This window comes from Sardina pilchardus, chromosome 9 (assembly GCF_963854185.1).
Source record: "Sardina pilchardus chromosome 9, fSarPil1.1, whole genome shotgun sequence".
NCBI classification, from domain to species: domain Eukaryota; kingdom Metazoa; phylum Chordata; class Actinopteri; order Clupeiformes; family Clupeidae; genus Sardina; species Sardina pilchardus.
This window is the reverse complement of record NC_085002.1, coordinates 27968292-27984221: the sequence shown is the minus strand read 5'-3', so window position 1 is coordinate 27984221 and position 15930 is coordinate 27968292. Positions and strand designations below refer to the sequence as shown.

At 40.9% G+C, this 15930-nt stretch overlaps 2 protein-coding genes across 2 annotated transcripts; one reads left to right on the top strand and one right to left on the bottom strand.

Annotated features, from left to right (window-relative positions):
* Nucleotides 1-4429: 4429 nt before the first annotated feature.
* On the top strand, nucleotides 4430-7394 carry LOC134092686 (DNA damage-regulated autophagy modulator protein 2-like). The gene is made up of 6 exons (XM_062545713.1): nucleotides 4430-4436; nucleotides 4626-4792; nucleotides 4876-5053; nucleotides 5528-5610; nucleotides 5862-5954; nucleotides 6126-7394. Exons 1-6 carry the CDS (start codon nucleotides 4430-4432, stop codon nucleotides 6246-6248), a joined length of 651 nt encoding a protein of 216 aa, XP_062401697.1. The 3' UTR covers nucleotides 6249-7394.
* A 1906-nt stretch (nucleotides 7395-9300) lies between these two features.
* LOC134091856 (troponin I, slow skeletal muscle-like) lies at nucleotides 9301-13533 on the bottom strand. Its single transcript, XM_062544551.1, has 6 exons — nucleotides 13477-13533; nucleotides 12650-12781; nucleotides 10897-10986; nucleotides 10254-10430; nucleotides 9944-10052; nucleotides 9301-9722 (listed from the first exon to the last, which is right to left on the bottom strand). Exons 1-5 carry the CDS (start codon nucleotides 13483-13485, stop codon nucleotides 9948-9950), a joined length of 513 nt encoding a protein of 170 aa, XP_062400535.1. The 5' UTR covers nucleotides 13486-13533; the 3' UTR covers nucleotides 9301-9722; nucleotides 9944-9947.
* Between the last annotated feature and the right edge of the window lie 2397 nt (nucleotides 13534-15930).

Sequence of the window (15930 nt, the reverse complement as noted above, 5' to 3'; positions counted from 1 at the left end):
TGCCGCGACCTGCTTCCGATCAACTGCCGGGTCTTGGCAACGATACTGTTAAAAGGCAGAGGCAACCTAAAGTTAGATTATATAAATCTATTTGTAATACAATATTGATACATGATAAAATATAACTTACCACCAGCAATTCCAGCTGGTCTCGCAATTTGTCCAGCTGGACATCGCCTGTTTTCGGGAGCTTTGTGGGTGACTGCATTGCCATGATCTGAAATTGGAATTTAAATATCACCTTCCTAAAAATTAGCCCAATAAAATCTGCTAAAAAAGGCCATTGTATGTCAATTAAATGTAACATAACAGATATAAATAAATGACACATGCAAATATTTGAACATGTTTTTGTAACGTAAGCGATTTAAAATGTTAAACTCGGTCAACAAACAAACATCATTTTTTACGAGTCATGATCTCCTCACTTCTACCTAGTTCTTCCTATCTATTGCATAGGCTACATCTTACAGACTTTTCACTTACAGCAAACAACATTTAACCGTCTAAATAATAATCTTAACTTGGATTTGGTCCATTATACAGTATCAATGCTAAAACTCTGAGTGGCCTACTTACTTCTCCTGTTCGCTCCGATGAAAAGACTGATTTCGGTGTAGTCACACGTTCTTGTTAAGGATAGAAGGACATTACGTAGTTCAATTTCCGATGGTGGATGAACAATCTATTTTACAAATTTATTAAATTACTTCAATATTATTCATATTATTAAATTGTCCTGTTGAAATGTAAAAATAAACATATTTATTATTATTGTTATTATTATTATTATTATTTTAAATCTCTAGAAACCTAAACAGATGGCCACCTCTCTCTACTTTCGTTTTCGCTGAAACCTCCTTCTGACTGTGCGCCAGTTGCTAACTGATCTTAGACTACGGTAAATTAGATTAATGGTCATGCTTTTGTATTGTAATGGTGTTTACTGAAATATTGGATAATAATCCCTCATATTTGTTATTGTAATGTTGTTATACTCATATTGAAAGGTAGTAGATGTGTTAACAACTTCAGATAGAACTATCCATTAGAAGCTAGCCACGGTGTTCCTCGAACACCACGGTAGGCTACATTCAAGTAGGCTGTTAGTAAAATGCTAGCTTGATTATTTAGCCTAAACGTTTCACGTTGTAAAACAAAACAGTTTGTTTGCATAAGGTTACCAAAAAAAGACTGAATATAACAACAACATATGTGAATAGTAGACTAAACATAACATTAAGAACATTCTTTACGTTTAACGGTTAACTCTTAACACATCAGAATTTTGGGAGCTTATGATAGCATGTGCTAGTTTTGCAGTGTTGAGAAGTCAATTTGAATATATTCAATAATGAAAATATAATTTGTATCATTATTTAATTTCATTTATCTCTTTCAGATTATGAATCAACACCGACTGCAAAGTAAGTGTAACCTTCAACAAAATCAAATGTTGGCAGGGACGTTATTATTTGTAGACATGCTTGTTCTGACTTGTTATTTTTTGGCTATTCAACCAATGTTGTTAGAAGGGTAAGGAAAACACCTAGTGGCATAAATGAATAGCGTAATATATTTTAGAAACGGGAGATAAGGAGTTGACGGCAAATAAATTGTTCTTTACATTCGGAGCATTGGAAAGATATCTGTAAATTTTTTTTTTTAAATGTTTCTGATATAAGAATGCAATACGTACACAAGTATTTATTTGACAGAAAAGATGATATTAAGTGTCCAATGTTTATGTTATTAACGTTTTCATATTACCAATTGTATAGCCTAACTGACTAGCCTGGAATCCAATTTCTGCATGTTTTCTTAATTAATGTTAGTCCTGGTTCTATGTGTGGAAAATAAGCTATGTGTTAATAGACAGCAATTTCATACAAGTAATTGTATACTTAAATGTCTTTAGTTTTACAAAAAAATAAATAAATACAAAGTAATAGAATCAATAAATGACTGTCTGGAATAGCATTTCTATGTACTAAAGCTTCTATCAATATTCAAAAAGTTAGCTATCTGCCTACACCTTGTTAGGACACAATTACCCGGGCAAAATAATGCTGCATTTTAATGAACACTTGTAGCTATTTGAATGCACCTAAGATATCACTTTTAGTATTAGGTTATTAATTGAATGAGTCTACACTGAACTTAAAGAAATCTAAAGTGTCTTCGATTACATATGAAGTTGAATTTAATTTATTCATTTAAAATTGTTGTCATGTCCATGTAAGGACATGTTTTCTCTTTTGATCCATTATGATTGTAAAGTTGCATGACACTGCATTGCTTTTATGATTAACTAATCCTGATTTATCTTTTTAGATATGCCAAAAGTCTGGATAATTGGCAGTAGCTACATTCGCCGTGGGGAGGAGGCAGCAAGGAGAACATTGGGCAGCAACCTTGGTGCCAATGCCCAGGTAGAGTGGTTTGGCTGGGGTGGATTGAGGTGGCACTCTATTGTCCCCCGCTTTAATAATTTGGTTCGAACAAAATCTCCCCCGGATGTCCTGCTTCTTCACTGCGGCGGGAATGATTTGGGCAAAATTAGAAGCATACATCTTGTCGCAGTGATGAAGCAGGACATGCAGAATCTTCAACGGCGTTTCCCAAACATGAAGATTATTTATTCGGCCATCACCCAGAGACGCTACTGGAATTCTGCACGCCCGAGGGGAATTGAGCATTCTCGTAGATGGGTGAACAGTGAGATGGCTACTATGGTTACTGTGGTTCACCACCGCGACATACGCTTTAACAGTCCTGAGCTGTTTCTTAGGGACCAGGTTCATTTGTCCCCTTTGGGCAATGACATTTTTTTAAATGATTTAGCTGAGTGTCTGAGAGCCTTATTCCCATAAGGGTGATATGGGATTAATGCCTCACACTAGCCTATTGGCTAATTCAGTTGAGGACTGTTAAAGTTTATGTTGTTATTGGTGTTCATTTGGATTTTTTATTTTCAAACATATCAAATTGGTAGCTGTATCACTGTTCATTTCCATACACATAACTAAATTCCAATTGGCATTTTTTATCCTAAATTACTTAAATTTCTATATGACAATCATTTCAATTGGCATGAGTTTCCCAAATTGTTAATGCCACCTATCCACCTCTGCCAAACTCTCCCCATATCTGTTCTCCTAACTATCTCTCCCCACGGTGAATGTAGCTTATTCAGCCATATTCATATAATAGAGCATTATGGTGAACCTGACCTGAGGGTAACCACAGACACGTAAGTTTTGGTCATTTGAAATCATTGTATGCATTCTCCGTCCTATATTCTAACCATTACACCATCCAGTATAGTGCCACTACCCTACCTGAATCAGTGCAAACCTATAACCTCCCCAATAATAATAGTAATAATAATTAGGTAAAAATAATAGTGTCCACTTTTCCAGAACTCCCAGAATTCCCTTACAGCTGAGGAAAGTCGGAGCTACGTTTTTTTCACTCAGTAGTCAAGCTTATGTCTAGAGTGTGTATGTGTGTGGAGACTTAAACTGTGAAGTTGGGCCCACTTATTGTATAGCAGTAAATAAACTGATTTTGGAACATTTTGCCATGCATGTTTCTGTACAATCACTCGTATTCCTTGGAACCAATCTCTGCAACTCAATCCGCTGAGTTTCACTTTCTTGAGAAACAGGAACTCTGTCCGATGCTAGAACTACACATAGCACTGTCTACAATTCCTATTCCTAAACCCATATAACCTCATGTGTCGTAGTTCAATATTCTCCCTCTCTTACAGTCTTTCAGCAGGTTACAGCCGCACCAATACCCAGCAATGTGGTGGTTCCAGCAGGGCATGTGCATATTACCCGTGGCTCTAGTGATTTGGACTGCTGCCACGTTTGCCTTCGCCTACATCAGTGCTGTGTTGCTAAAGCATGTTGACCCCCTTGTGCCATATATAAGGTAAGAGGACTGAACATATATTTGCTTAGTTAATGTGTCATGTGTTGTGGTAACAATGATGACCAGTGTTGATAATGTCATTGATCCCATACAATGACTGATGTAGTAGGCTAATATAGTCAAATCCATGCAAATGTTTCATGTGGAAACTGAATGACCTTCTGGTTGCTGAATTTCAGAGGCAGAAAGGTGCTTGTAGATATTTGATGGCAAACTGGCATTCCTGTGTACAAAGATGTTTATTTTTTTAAGTACAATGAGTGAGGTTTTTCAGAAAAATTATGTTTATTTGTAATTTTATCATTATGTTACCTCAGAAATGATACATGCGTCTGAAGCTCCTGAAAGATGTGTGTTTGGGATAATGCTCAACATCTCTGCATTCCTTGGTAAAGTAGCTTGTGTGTCTTTCTCTTTCTCTCTCTCTCTCTCTCTCTCTGTATGGTAATATATGTCCATAAAGTTTGTTTAAATGTCATGTTTGGACATGTCAGGTACAGTTACATGACTGAATGGTATTTTTTGTTTTTGTTGTGGCTGCTAATACATTCCAATCAAGTATAAACTTACGGACATTGTATAACTATATAAATAAAATCTCCTGGCCAACAAAAGTCTGTATGGTCTCCTTTTAGAAGGTTATATGGTGAATATTTATGACTCAAAAGGCTAATCTTTCTCAGATCTCTCACACTGTGAGTCATGGTTTGATACACTATGGGTATCGAAGTATAAACAGGTCCAGGCACTAACGGACCAGGGAGAGACCAGAGTCCATCAGCTGAACCTGCTGGGTATCATTCTTGGCTGGACCAACTCCCTGGGCATGTGTGTCGTGGGGAACTTTCAGGTAGGACAACATTCACAGATTCATGTGACTTGGGACTGTTGTTTTCCCTCACTTCTGCATTCTCATGGTCTGTTTCTTTACAGAAAACAACCCCCTTCTCCATACACATTGTTGGGGCGGTGATGACCTTTGGTGTTGGAGCGCTGTACATCTTGGTGCAGACCGGCGTGTCCTATTGGATGCAGCCGCATGTTCACAGCAAAAGCATGTTCTGGGTTCGCCTCAGTATCGCAATCAGGAGACACGTCAGCATCATCAGCAGTATCCTTCCTTTAACTTTTAACCCTTAAACATCCAATGAGGAGAATTATCTTTCTATCTGTCTATCTTACCTATTTATTCATCTGTCTACCTGTCTGATCAGATTAGATCTAATTGGTTGCTAGTTACTCTACAACAGAATTCACATGATAAATGAGTGTAGATGCTAAAATATTGACAATTGCATGCAACATTGGACAATGCCAGGTGTCCAGGGTAAGGTTAGTGGCAAAGGACAATCTTTCACATACCTTTTGAAGTGTGAATGCAGAGGCTGTATTCCGTCATTAAAATCCATGTTTGTATGTTACTGTTTCACTTTTTCACTTCCTCATCTGCTGGATTCTAAATTTGCTCCAACCTCTGCGGTCTCTCTGCATTTTTCAGTCCCACATGGAGTTTGAGTGGTTCTCTCTGTAATGTATGTAATCTGTCTGCTATAGCAGAGTGCTCCTTAACCTGGTGCTTCTTCAGTGTTTGTGTCATCCATGATCATGTACAGCAAATTGCCTGGGATGGACTTGTCAAAGAAGCTACACTGGATCCCAGGAGAAACGGTAAGGTTTAAGTGTGACAAGTTTGCAAGATGAGTGTGACTCAAAACTCTTCACCTTCATAAATAGAGGAATTTCAGCAAAACCTTCTCAGTTTCATATCCATTTTAAGACTGGTTGACATGTGTGGTCAATAAAAACAAAGATAGGACAAAATAAACAACAAAGGCACACCTTGACCTAGATACAATCTGTCTGAATATTATTTCAAGAATATTCAAGAAGCTATGTTGTGCTTGTTTTTTGTGTGGCAGGGCTACACCGCTCATCTTATCAGCACCATCTCTGAGTGCTCTCTGGCCTTCTCCTTTGTCTACTTCTTCTTCACCTACATCAGGGACTTCCAAGTAAGAGCCTCATTCACCACCTTTCCTCCCCTTTTTCTTTATTCCCATTTCCCCTGCCCTCTATTTCGCAAGACTGTATTTACCCATGATCTGCTTGAGTTTATGTATTAACGAATGTATGCATCAGAGCCTCACTTTCCTTAACTTCTGCATAACATTGAATTGTGATAGAAAATCAACCTGAGAGCAGAGGCCACGCTTCATAGTAGTCACCTGTATGAGTCAACGCACTACAGTGTCATCGAGCCTCTGAATCCAGGAGAAGACTCCCCCCTGCTCGCCGGCAGCATCTAGAGAAGAACAACACAACCATTTCCCTGGCAACCGGACTGGAACTTATGTGTATGCTCCACAATGGAGTGTTCCTGTTCAGATGCTCTGAAGAGAGGGCCTGAGTTGGATGAATTGAGTTTGAAAAACAAATTGGTTTCATCTTTCTGCTGTGAGATTCGGTCTAACAGGTGGAATCTGGCCTGCTTTCTGCTATGGCTTGAGCTCTAAGCTTCTAGCTTCTGAACTAAAAAAAGCCCTGTTCCAATGTCATAAAGTCTCCACTCTCTGAGTTATATGAAGAGATCTAACACCAACACCCAAATAATGCTGAGATTATTTATATGTTATGACATGTCATATGTCATACCAAAAGATGTTCAGATTATTCAGAGAAAAAGCATCAGATTCTAACATAAATTATGTCACACTTAAGAATGGGGAACTGGTCATGCATTTGCAGTATGAACACAAATGAAGGATTATTTGTTGCTATTATTATTATTATTTTTTTTTTTTTTTTTGTCTTCGCTGGTTCTTTCACACTTTTAAATCTGTTGCAAACTGCAGGGGGCCCTAAAGCCATACTGATATGTGTAAGGACTGGCATTGCTATGTTTACAAAGAGATCTGGAATGTAATGAGTTGCAGAAGAGGACATGTTGAAAGAAGCCTAATGCCCGAGGAATAGGTCAAAGTGAACATGTAACTGTGAATAATGTAAAGTCATTGCTCATGATCTCACTGCACACTGCCAGTTCACAATAATCACACAAAAAGTGTACCAACCTTCACCGGTTTATCAGAACTAGGGACATTGTTTGAAAACATGGAGAGCCTATTGCCATCAGTACTCTGGTTTTTACCCCATTGCATTGACCTGTTTATACTTCTATTGGGATATTGGGCCTCATCTTCTCGCTTCCTGTGAAATTGTACCATTATTGTTGATGTGGAAGTGGGAATCCACCTACTGCACTTCTTATTTCACATTATTGGTATTTACTAAGACATAAGGCATGGTGGGTATCAACCCATGATGATGTATCAAATACTGCCATTTCAGAAGATCCATTTATGTCTATATTATATTTTGCTACTAGAAACTACTTTACTACTGTAGAATTGGTTTATTTGGAGCATAACCAGTGATCATACATTATGTGAATACAGCACTCAATAAAATACTGTACATTTAAGTTCAGTAGTCATCTTTCCACATTTTTACAATAAAGGGCACAAACAAAAGCATTTACTGCCCGATTCCTGTCATATATCAATATTTAACTATATATTAACCTACTTCAGATGTATGAATGACCATGAAGATTTATATAATGCAAATGATTATGTTAACAATGTCATTTAATATGTTGTACAAACAAGAAGAGCGAAATGGTAAACTTTAACAAAATCATCATCCACATCATAGTTTGATGCTGTGTGGGGTTATGGACTTGACAGTTTTGCATGGAATTGCCCATACAGTATATCCATATATATATATATATATATATATACTAAGGTACGCCGCAATTAGCAAAAATGCATTTTGGCTCATATCTCTTTACGTGTATAGAATGACATCCACATTTTTACATTGGAGGTGCTCTGAAACATACCACTGATGAACCTAGGCAACCCATCACGTCAGTGTAAGGGTTCGGCAATCGAGGGCAATGCCGCCAAACTCGAAGCAGCTTCGCGTCTTGGCCAAACTTCAGCGTTTTGACCTGAGGGCGAGCGGTCGCGTCTCCTGCCGGAGCGCTGTCGCGGCGAGTCGGAGCAAGCACACTTCGCACTTTCCCACCGGGAAATGCATTCTAGTTTCAGTTGTCATGGTGCATAGTACTGTCCCTGATCTTCTGAAAGCATACATTTTGTCAATAGTGTCATGGGATGGGAAAAGGGGGGAAACTGGCTTAACCCTCACATTTCCATGGTTAATGAGTCCTGAGTGACCATGTTTCTTAAACCAGTTAAGAAACGCTGTCCTACTTTTGTGTATGTTAATGAGTGTGTGAATAGTGTGTGTTTATTTTTGTATATGTGTGTGCTTCTGTGTGTGTGTGTTCGCTTGTGAGTGTGTGTGCCTGTGTGTGGGGGGGTGGGTGTGCGTGAGTGTGTGCATGCCTGTGCGTGTTCATGAGTGTGTGTGAGTGTGCGTGTGTGTGTGTGTGTGTGTGTGTGTGTGTGTGTGTGTGTGTGTGTGTGTGTTTGTGTGTGTGTGTGCGTGAGTGTGTGCATGCCTGTGCGTGTTCATGAGTGTGTGTGAGTGTGTGTGCATGTGTATGTGTGTGTGTGTGTGTGTGTGTGTGTGTGTGTAAAACTCAGAGGGCGTCATAACAATCCTACAGTTAAAATTTTGTGCAGAACCTGTCAATCAAAGACACTTGTGATGACATTGCCTTGTTTTTGCCTTTTCATTATTAACTACAGTAGGTGGCACCATACCTCAAATGAGTGGATATGGGATGTGTTGACATGTCCCATAGAGACACTTACAAAAATAATTTGGTCATCCTAGGCCCTAGAGTGAGTGCTATATTGCTTTTATACAACAATTCTACCACAAACTAGATAATGAAAACACTCAATTATTGTTTAAAATATGTCGACTGTTTTTGCGCATCAAAAAATAATTCAATTTTCAATAGGCAGCGTTTTGGTTGCCACGTAACCAACATTCCGGATCCCTCTCCAACAGGTCTTTTTGTGTCTTTGTTGGAAGACACTGTTTAAATGCAGTAGCCTCATGTTGGAAAACAGAGATTGATACAAGGACTATCCAAAAGCGTACAGTCATTTGAACTACAGTATGTCCATTGATCACGCCTCTTGTGCAGTAGAAATACAGCGCAGACTCCCCAGACTATTATTCAATCTTAAAAGATTGAGCTTAGTATGGTAATAGCCAGGCTATAGAACACTGGTAATTATCAGGAAATAAGTCCATTCAGGGTAAACCAGACATGGAGGGGTCTTGCTTTGCCCTGAGCGGACTTATTTTCCCCATAATATCTAACTTCGAATCATACAAGCTGAAATATATTTCACTAAACAATCTGACACAATGAATCTTTGGAACGACTTTATTAGAATGTCACTTCAAAATTGGGTATACTCATACACAAGTAAACAACATCATAAAATCCTTTGATAACATCCCTTATTCCTTAACAAACATAACAAACTGGGGTTCCAGTCCCATAAGTACAAATATAATCATCTTTTATATCGTGGGAATTTTACATAGTTAACTAATTATTTGACAACATCTGGTAGTAACCCAGAGTCCTAGAATGAGGCTAGTGGTGGATTTGTAATTCTGCTGCATAATTCAGTACACTGTAATTAGAGTCAACAGGTTTGATCTGACACACGGCATGGCACAGGGGCATTTGTCATGGGGGCATAATGTAAAATGTCCTTGCCATTTGTCATGGGGGCATATTGTTGTAAATGTCCTTGTTTCCCCTCGTCCTCCACTCTGTTGTCCTGTGAGATAAGAGTCTAAACGTTAGACAAGACTGAGACATGAGGTTAGTGTATTTTCTGTATTTGTTAGTTTGAAATGAAAACAAACATAGACATATAGTTGTTTGGAATAAATACTTCCAGGACAGATGTATGTCTGTATGTCCCACTCCACACACACTCTTTCTGACTGTGTGTGTGTGTGTGTGTGTGTGTGTGTGTGTCCGTCCTGTATCATCTACCTGTTCACTGTGCAGGTCCTTTGGCGGCATCGAACATCTTCTTACGGCCCTCCATACCTGACATGGCTTCCACATTCTTCCTCCAGTCGCTCACCTCCACTGTCTTTTCCTGAGGACACACACACACACACAAACACACACACAAACACACACACACACACACACACACACACACACACACACACACACACACACACACACACACACACACACACACTTATAAAGCAATTTGAACAGATTTCAACCGATGCCGTTGGTAAAGTGAATGTGTCTTGTTTGCCAGGGCCAGGGTCTGATCCCTGATGCACACCTTCTCTGTGTCCTCCTTCTTGACCGACTTGAGGTTGGCGCGCAGGTCCATGGACACCTTGTGCTTGGAGCCCAGCAGGGAGCGCAAGATGGCGTCCGCAGACACACGCACCCGTCGCAGGGTGGGCCGCTTGAACTTGCCCCTCAGGTCCAGCACCTTGATGTTCAGGTCTTTAATCTGGGCGACAGACAGACAGACAGACAGACACACACACACACACACGACAGAGCAGAAGAGAGACACACATTCTCTTTCAGGCACACTCTCAAGATGGATGTGCTGGAAATAGCACATTGATGTGTTTAGGTATAGACAACACAGTTTGTGTTGTTTCCAACACATTGCTTTTGCTATTTGCTACACAATATGTGTTGAAAATAACACTACCTATGTTCGAAACAACACAAACTGTGTTGTCCTTACCTAAATACATCCATGTGTTATATTATATATGTATTTTTTCTGCAATGTTGCTGTACAGTATATCATCCAGGAAACAATGTGTTGGCGAGAGATATAGCAGTGTTAAAAATAAAGTGAGTGTGTGTGTGTGTGTGTGTGTGTGTGTGTGTGTGTGTGTGTGTGTGTGTGTGTGTGTGTGTGTGTGTGTGTGTGTTTGTGTGTGTTGCATGGCCCTCCACACCTCTCTGGTGTTGTGCATGACTTTGGCCTCGATGTCGTATCTCTCCTCGTCCACCACGTCGACCTTGGCGTGGAGCTCCCGGCACAGGTCCTATAGAGGCAGAGACCACCGTGGGAACCATGACACCCAATGAGCAGTGCTGCTCTCTCATCTTGTTTTTCCACTCTATTGACATCCAAACTCAGGACTTCAGGACTCTACTGTACTGTATGCAGTCCTCTGTTTAAAGAGACACTTCACCGATCAGAATTAAGCTTTGTATCTTTAGAAAACCAGTCATGTTTTTTGAATGGTAGTGCATCATTCCCTCAGTTTGCCTTGAGATGGGAGAAATACGGATTTCAATGTTGGACTTCCTGCTTTCAATGATGTTAAAATCATCATTTTACATCGTTGAAAGCAGGAAGTCCTATTCACGGGGAATGATTGGGGGAATGATGCACGACCAATCAAAAACATAACTGTTTTTCTAAAGATACAAAGCTTAATGCTAATCGGTGATGCGTGCGAAAGATGTGTCCATTCCCATAATGACTGCAACTGATCAGACAGGAGTGGCACAGGTGTGGCTCAGCCCATTCTTGAGTGAGTACATTACTTTACATTTAGCAGACACTTCTTTTTGTCCAAAGTGACAAGTAACATTTGTCAACTATATTACAAGGGATTACATTGTCGCCGGAGAAAACTGCAGGTTAAGTGCCTGAACCGACAACTTTGAGGCTACTGCACGCTAGCCCAGCTCCTTAACCACTACACTACCACCGCCCTACAGGCTACTGCACGCTAGTTCAGCTCCTTAACCACTCCGCTCCCACCGCCCGTGATTAGGGTTGTAAGGTTAACCATTAGGATGTACTATGATGGGATGGAGGAATGATGCACACCCTCCTGGAACTGTGTGAGCCTGCTGTTCTACTGTTCTACTGTTCTGCTGTTCTGCTGTTCTGCTGTTCTACTGTTCCGCTATTCTGCTGTTCTACTGTTCTACTGTTCTGCTGTTCTGCTGTTCTGCTGTTCTACTGTTCTGCTGTTCGGCTGTTCGGCTGTTCTGCTGTTCTGCTGTTCTACAGTTCCACTGTTCTGCTGTTCTGCTGTTCTGCTGTTCTACAGTTCCACTGTTCTGCTGTTCTGATGTTCTACTGTTCTGCTGTTCTACTGTTCTGCTGCTGACGAGTTTTCTCAGATTCAGGGAGGAGGTGATGAGGGTGGGGGGGTCAGCTGTCACTTGTGGTACGGTTGTGTTTAATCCTTGCCTTGGATTCCTGGCCCACGCATCCTAGCGACCCATTACTTTCCGAAAATTACTAATAATCCCTATGGACAATTTATTCCCTACACTGGACTTTTTGAACTTTCTGATACTACAAATGACCTTACTGTACTATAACTGATCCTAGGCAGATGGGTTGGGCCCTTGAGTCGTGGGTCTGTCTGAGGTTTCTTCTTATACTGTATGTATATCCAATTATAGGGAGTTTTTCCTCGCCCCTGTTACTCATGGGCTCTCTTTCAATGTGACATGAGACATGTAATGTTTTGGCGCTCTACAAGTGAAATTGAATTGAAATTGAAAAATTTAAGCTACAGTCCCGGAGCTGTGTAAAATACAGGCTGCTCTTCTGTTCTGTTCTGTTCTGTTCTGTTCTGTTCTGTTCTGTTCTGTTCTGTTCTGTTCTGTTCTGTTCTGTTCTGTTCTGTTCTGTTCTGTTCTACTGTATTCTATTCTATTCTATTCTATCCTATTGCATACCTGTAGCTGTGCCATGGACAGGCTGCCGGTCTGCAGGGCAGGGGCCTTCTCCTCCAGGTAGCGCTGCTTCTCCTCCTCCTTGTCCACTGTCTCCTGCTCCAGCTCCTCCTTGGCCCTGGCCACCATCAGGCTCTGACACACACACACACACACACACACACACACACACACACACACACATGGTTCATTTTACACTCATATAGAAGAAGTATACATACAAAAGTGCACACTCACATACACACACATGGACAGATGGTACATTTTATACTCCATCACCAGAAGATGGTACAGTATTGTACTGTACACTCCATAACCAGAGGAAGTTTATATACAAACACACACACACACACACACACACACACACACACACACACACACACAATCATACTCAGAGACATGGTACACTTAAAAGTCATTGCAAGATTTGGTGGGTTGATGAGCATGTGTAGCACAGCACTGTCACCTCTTCTGTGCAGGCACAAACACAGAGGTACCCGCATTTGTAGCATTTATTGAATGGCAAAATGTTAACCAAACTTGACTGTGGTACTCATTCGAATGAGGTTGTCTCCATCATCTAACACATTGATCACCTGACAAATATCATTAGTTGAGCCCTTTCTTCTTTGTCCTCAATGTTTAGTCCATGTGTTTTGACTCAACTTCCATCTTCAGGACCACAAAAGAAACAAGCCTTTGGGCTTTATTGTGGGTTTTATCCTTTTGACGTTTTGAACACTTCTTGTTGATTGTTGTTCAATAAAATTTTCATTCATTCATAGATAGATAATCTGCTGACAGGCTCAGAGCAATAGGCAGAAACTCACCTTGAGCATCAGCTTCCGTGAAGCCGAGATTTTGGATTTTCTCTGTATGGAACAGGCGGAAAGGTGAAAAACTGTCACAGCAGTTCATTTCTTCTTTTTAAATTTTAATCTGGCCTGTGATTGTTAGATATATCATGACATAAAGATACAGATACTGAGCACTGTTTTAAATAATTGTTGTTACTGTTAGCAGAAAAAAACATTTCTAGACCATCATGAAAAGGAAGATAGTAATCTCACCTCTTGTCTGTCAAGGAGAAAAGCAGAAATTGGAAATTAGACACAGAAATGTTTTTATGTTTTTATATTTTTTTACTCAAAAGTAATGCACTAGAGCACACTGCAGTAGATTAATGTGTAGTATTGTAGAACAGAATATAATACATAGAATATATACTTTTTTGATCCTGTGAGGGAAATTCAGTTCTCTGCATTTAACCCAATTTAACCGAATTAGTGAACACAGCACACAGCGAACACACAGTGAGGTGAATCACACACTAACCCAGAGCAGTGAGCTGCCTGCCCAACCAGCGGCGCTCGGGGAGCAGTGAGGGGTTAGGTGCCTTGCTCAAGGGCACTTCAGCCGTGGACTGGTCGGGGATCGAACCAGCAACCCTCCAGTTACAACCCCGACGCCCTAACCAGTAGGCCACAGCTGCCCCAGACTGTAGACTGTATGGTCACTGTCATGACTGACCTGTCTTTACAAGCTATAAATGTATTTCATTGGTCATTACTGTATCTTTGCACATTTGCACACTTTGTAGAGCTGCTTAGATGCATGGCACTACACACACACACACACACACACACACACACACACACACACACACACACACACACACACACACACACACACACACTCCAGCTGTTATATAAAACTGAACATGCTCACCTTTGCTCAGGCATGTTGGCTGGTGCTTGTTTAACCTGAAAGACAAAAATAAGACCATTTGTTCTGGTAGTCATCGGAGACCATGTCCAAACTGGCCCTTTTGTTTCCTTCCAGTAAGTATGCACTTTTAAGACAGCTCAGGTTTCAGCTCTCATTGTTCTCAATGGACTTTACAGTGAGTGAGTGATGGAGCATCCAGCCTAATCCTCCCCAAGGACCACTTGAAGAACCCTCCCTGTATAGCATAGACTTTATGTGACACAGTATGGTGTGTGTGTGTGTGTGTGTGTGTGTGTGTGTGTGTGTGTGTGTGTGTGTGTGAGTATCTTTCTCTCTCTCTGTGTGTGTGTGTGTGTGTGTGTGATTATCTCACTCTATCTCTCTCTCTCTTCGTGTGTGTGTGTGTGTGAGAGAGAGTATCTCTCCCTCTCTCTCTCTCTATGTGTGTGTTTGTGTAATTATCTGTGTGTGTGTGTGTGTGTGTGTGTGTGTGTGTGTGTGTTTGTGTGTTGCACATGCTTGTCAGTGCGTTTGTATTTTAGGAGGCACAAATGAGCTATGATTGCTAAATCTTCTGTTGATGGTCAGCTATGCTCAGTGGAGTTGATGTCACGGGTCATCTGATGCCTTCGTCCCTCACGTCTACACCATGCTTCCTGCCAGCCTGCCCTCCTGCACTGACACGGGGATAAACCTTCCTCCAACCCCCCCATACACACACACACACACACACACACACACACACACACACACACACACACACACACACACACATGCGCCGCACACACACATGCACACACACACACACATGCACACACACACACAAACACACACATGCACACACACATAAACACACACACACACACACACACACACACACACACACACACACACACACACACACACACACACACACACACACACACACACACACACACACGCACACAGCACCACTGTCACCAAAAAAGAAAGTGTTGGCAGACACAAAGAGGTCTGGAAAGGCTCAGGCATGGCAACTATTCCCGACAGATAACAGCCCTAGCTTTCTGCTGCTGTTGCCTCTCTAGTCAGCGCTCACGCTCTTGCTCTTGCTCTTGCTCGCGGCTCCCTAAATAGCCTCCTGTCAGCTTCTTAAAAAGGACACGCACGCACTGCAGTCATCTACAGGAATCCCACAAAAGCACACTGGGTCTGGGAAAAAAATGAAAGATTCCTGACTCAAGTCTGTGTGTGTTGATTATAACTCACTCATGTTGCGTGCATGTATACTCATGTATATTTTTATCCATATCCTGAATAGACGTTATGTAGAAAAATGTGAAATGTTACTGAAAAATTGAAAAGAGACTATCTGAAGAAGGTGAAAAGTGTTGATAAACAAAGCATTACCACAGCATGGACAGGATACAGGTGTCCCATTTAGACTGAGAGTCGTATAGTATCCTAAATGGTTTTGTGCCATCTTTGAGAGCAGGAACTGAACATTTTGTGTTTAATCTATTGCTAGTATTGCATGAGGTCTCCCATGTGTCCATTCCTTGGGATTCCTCTGTTAT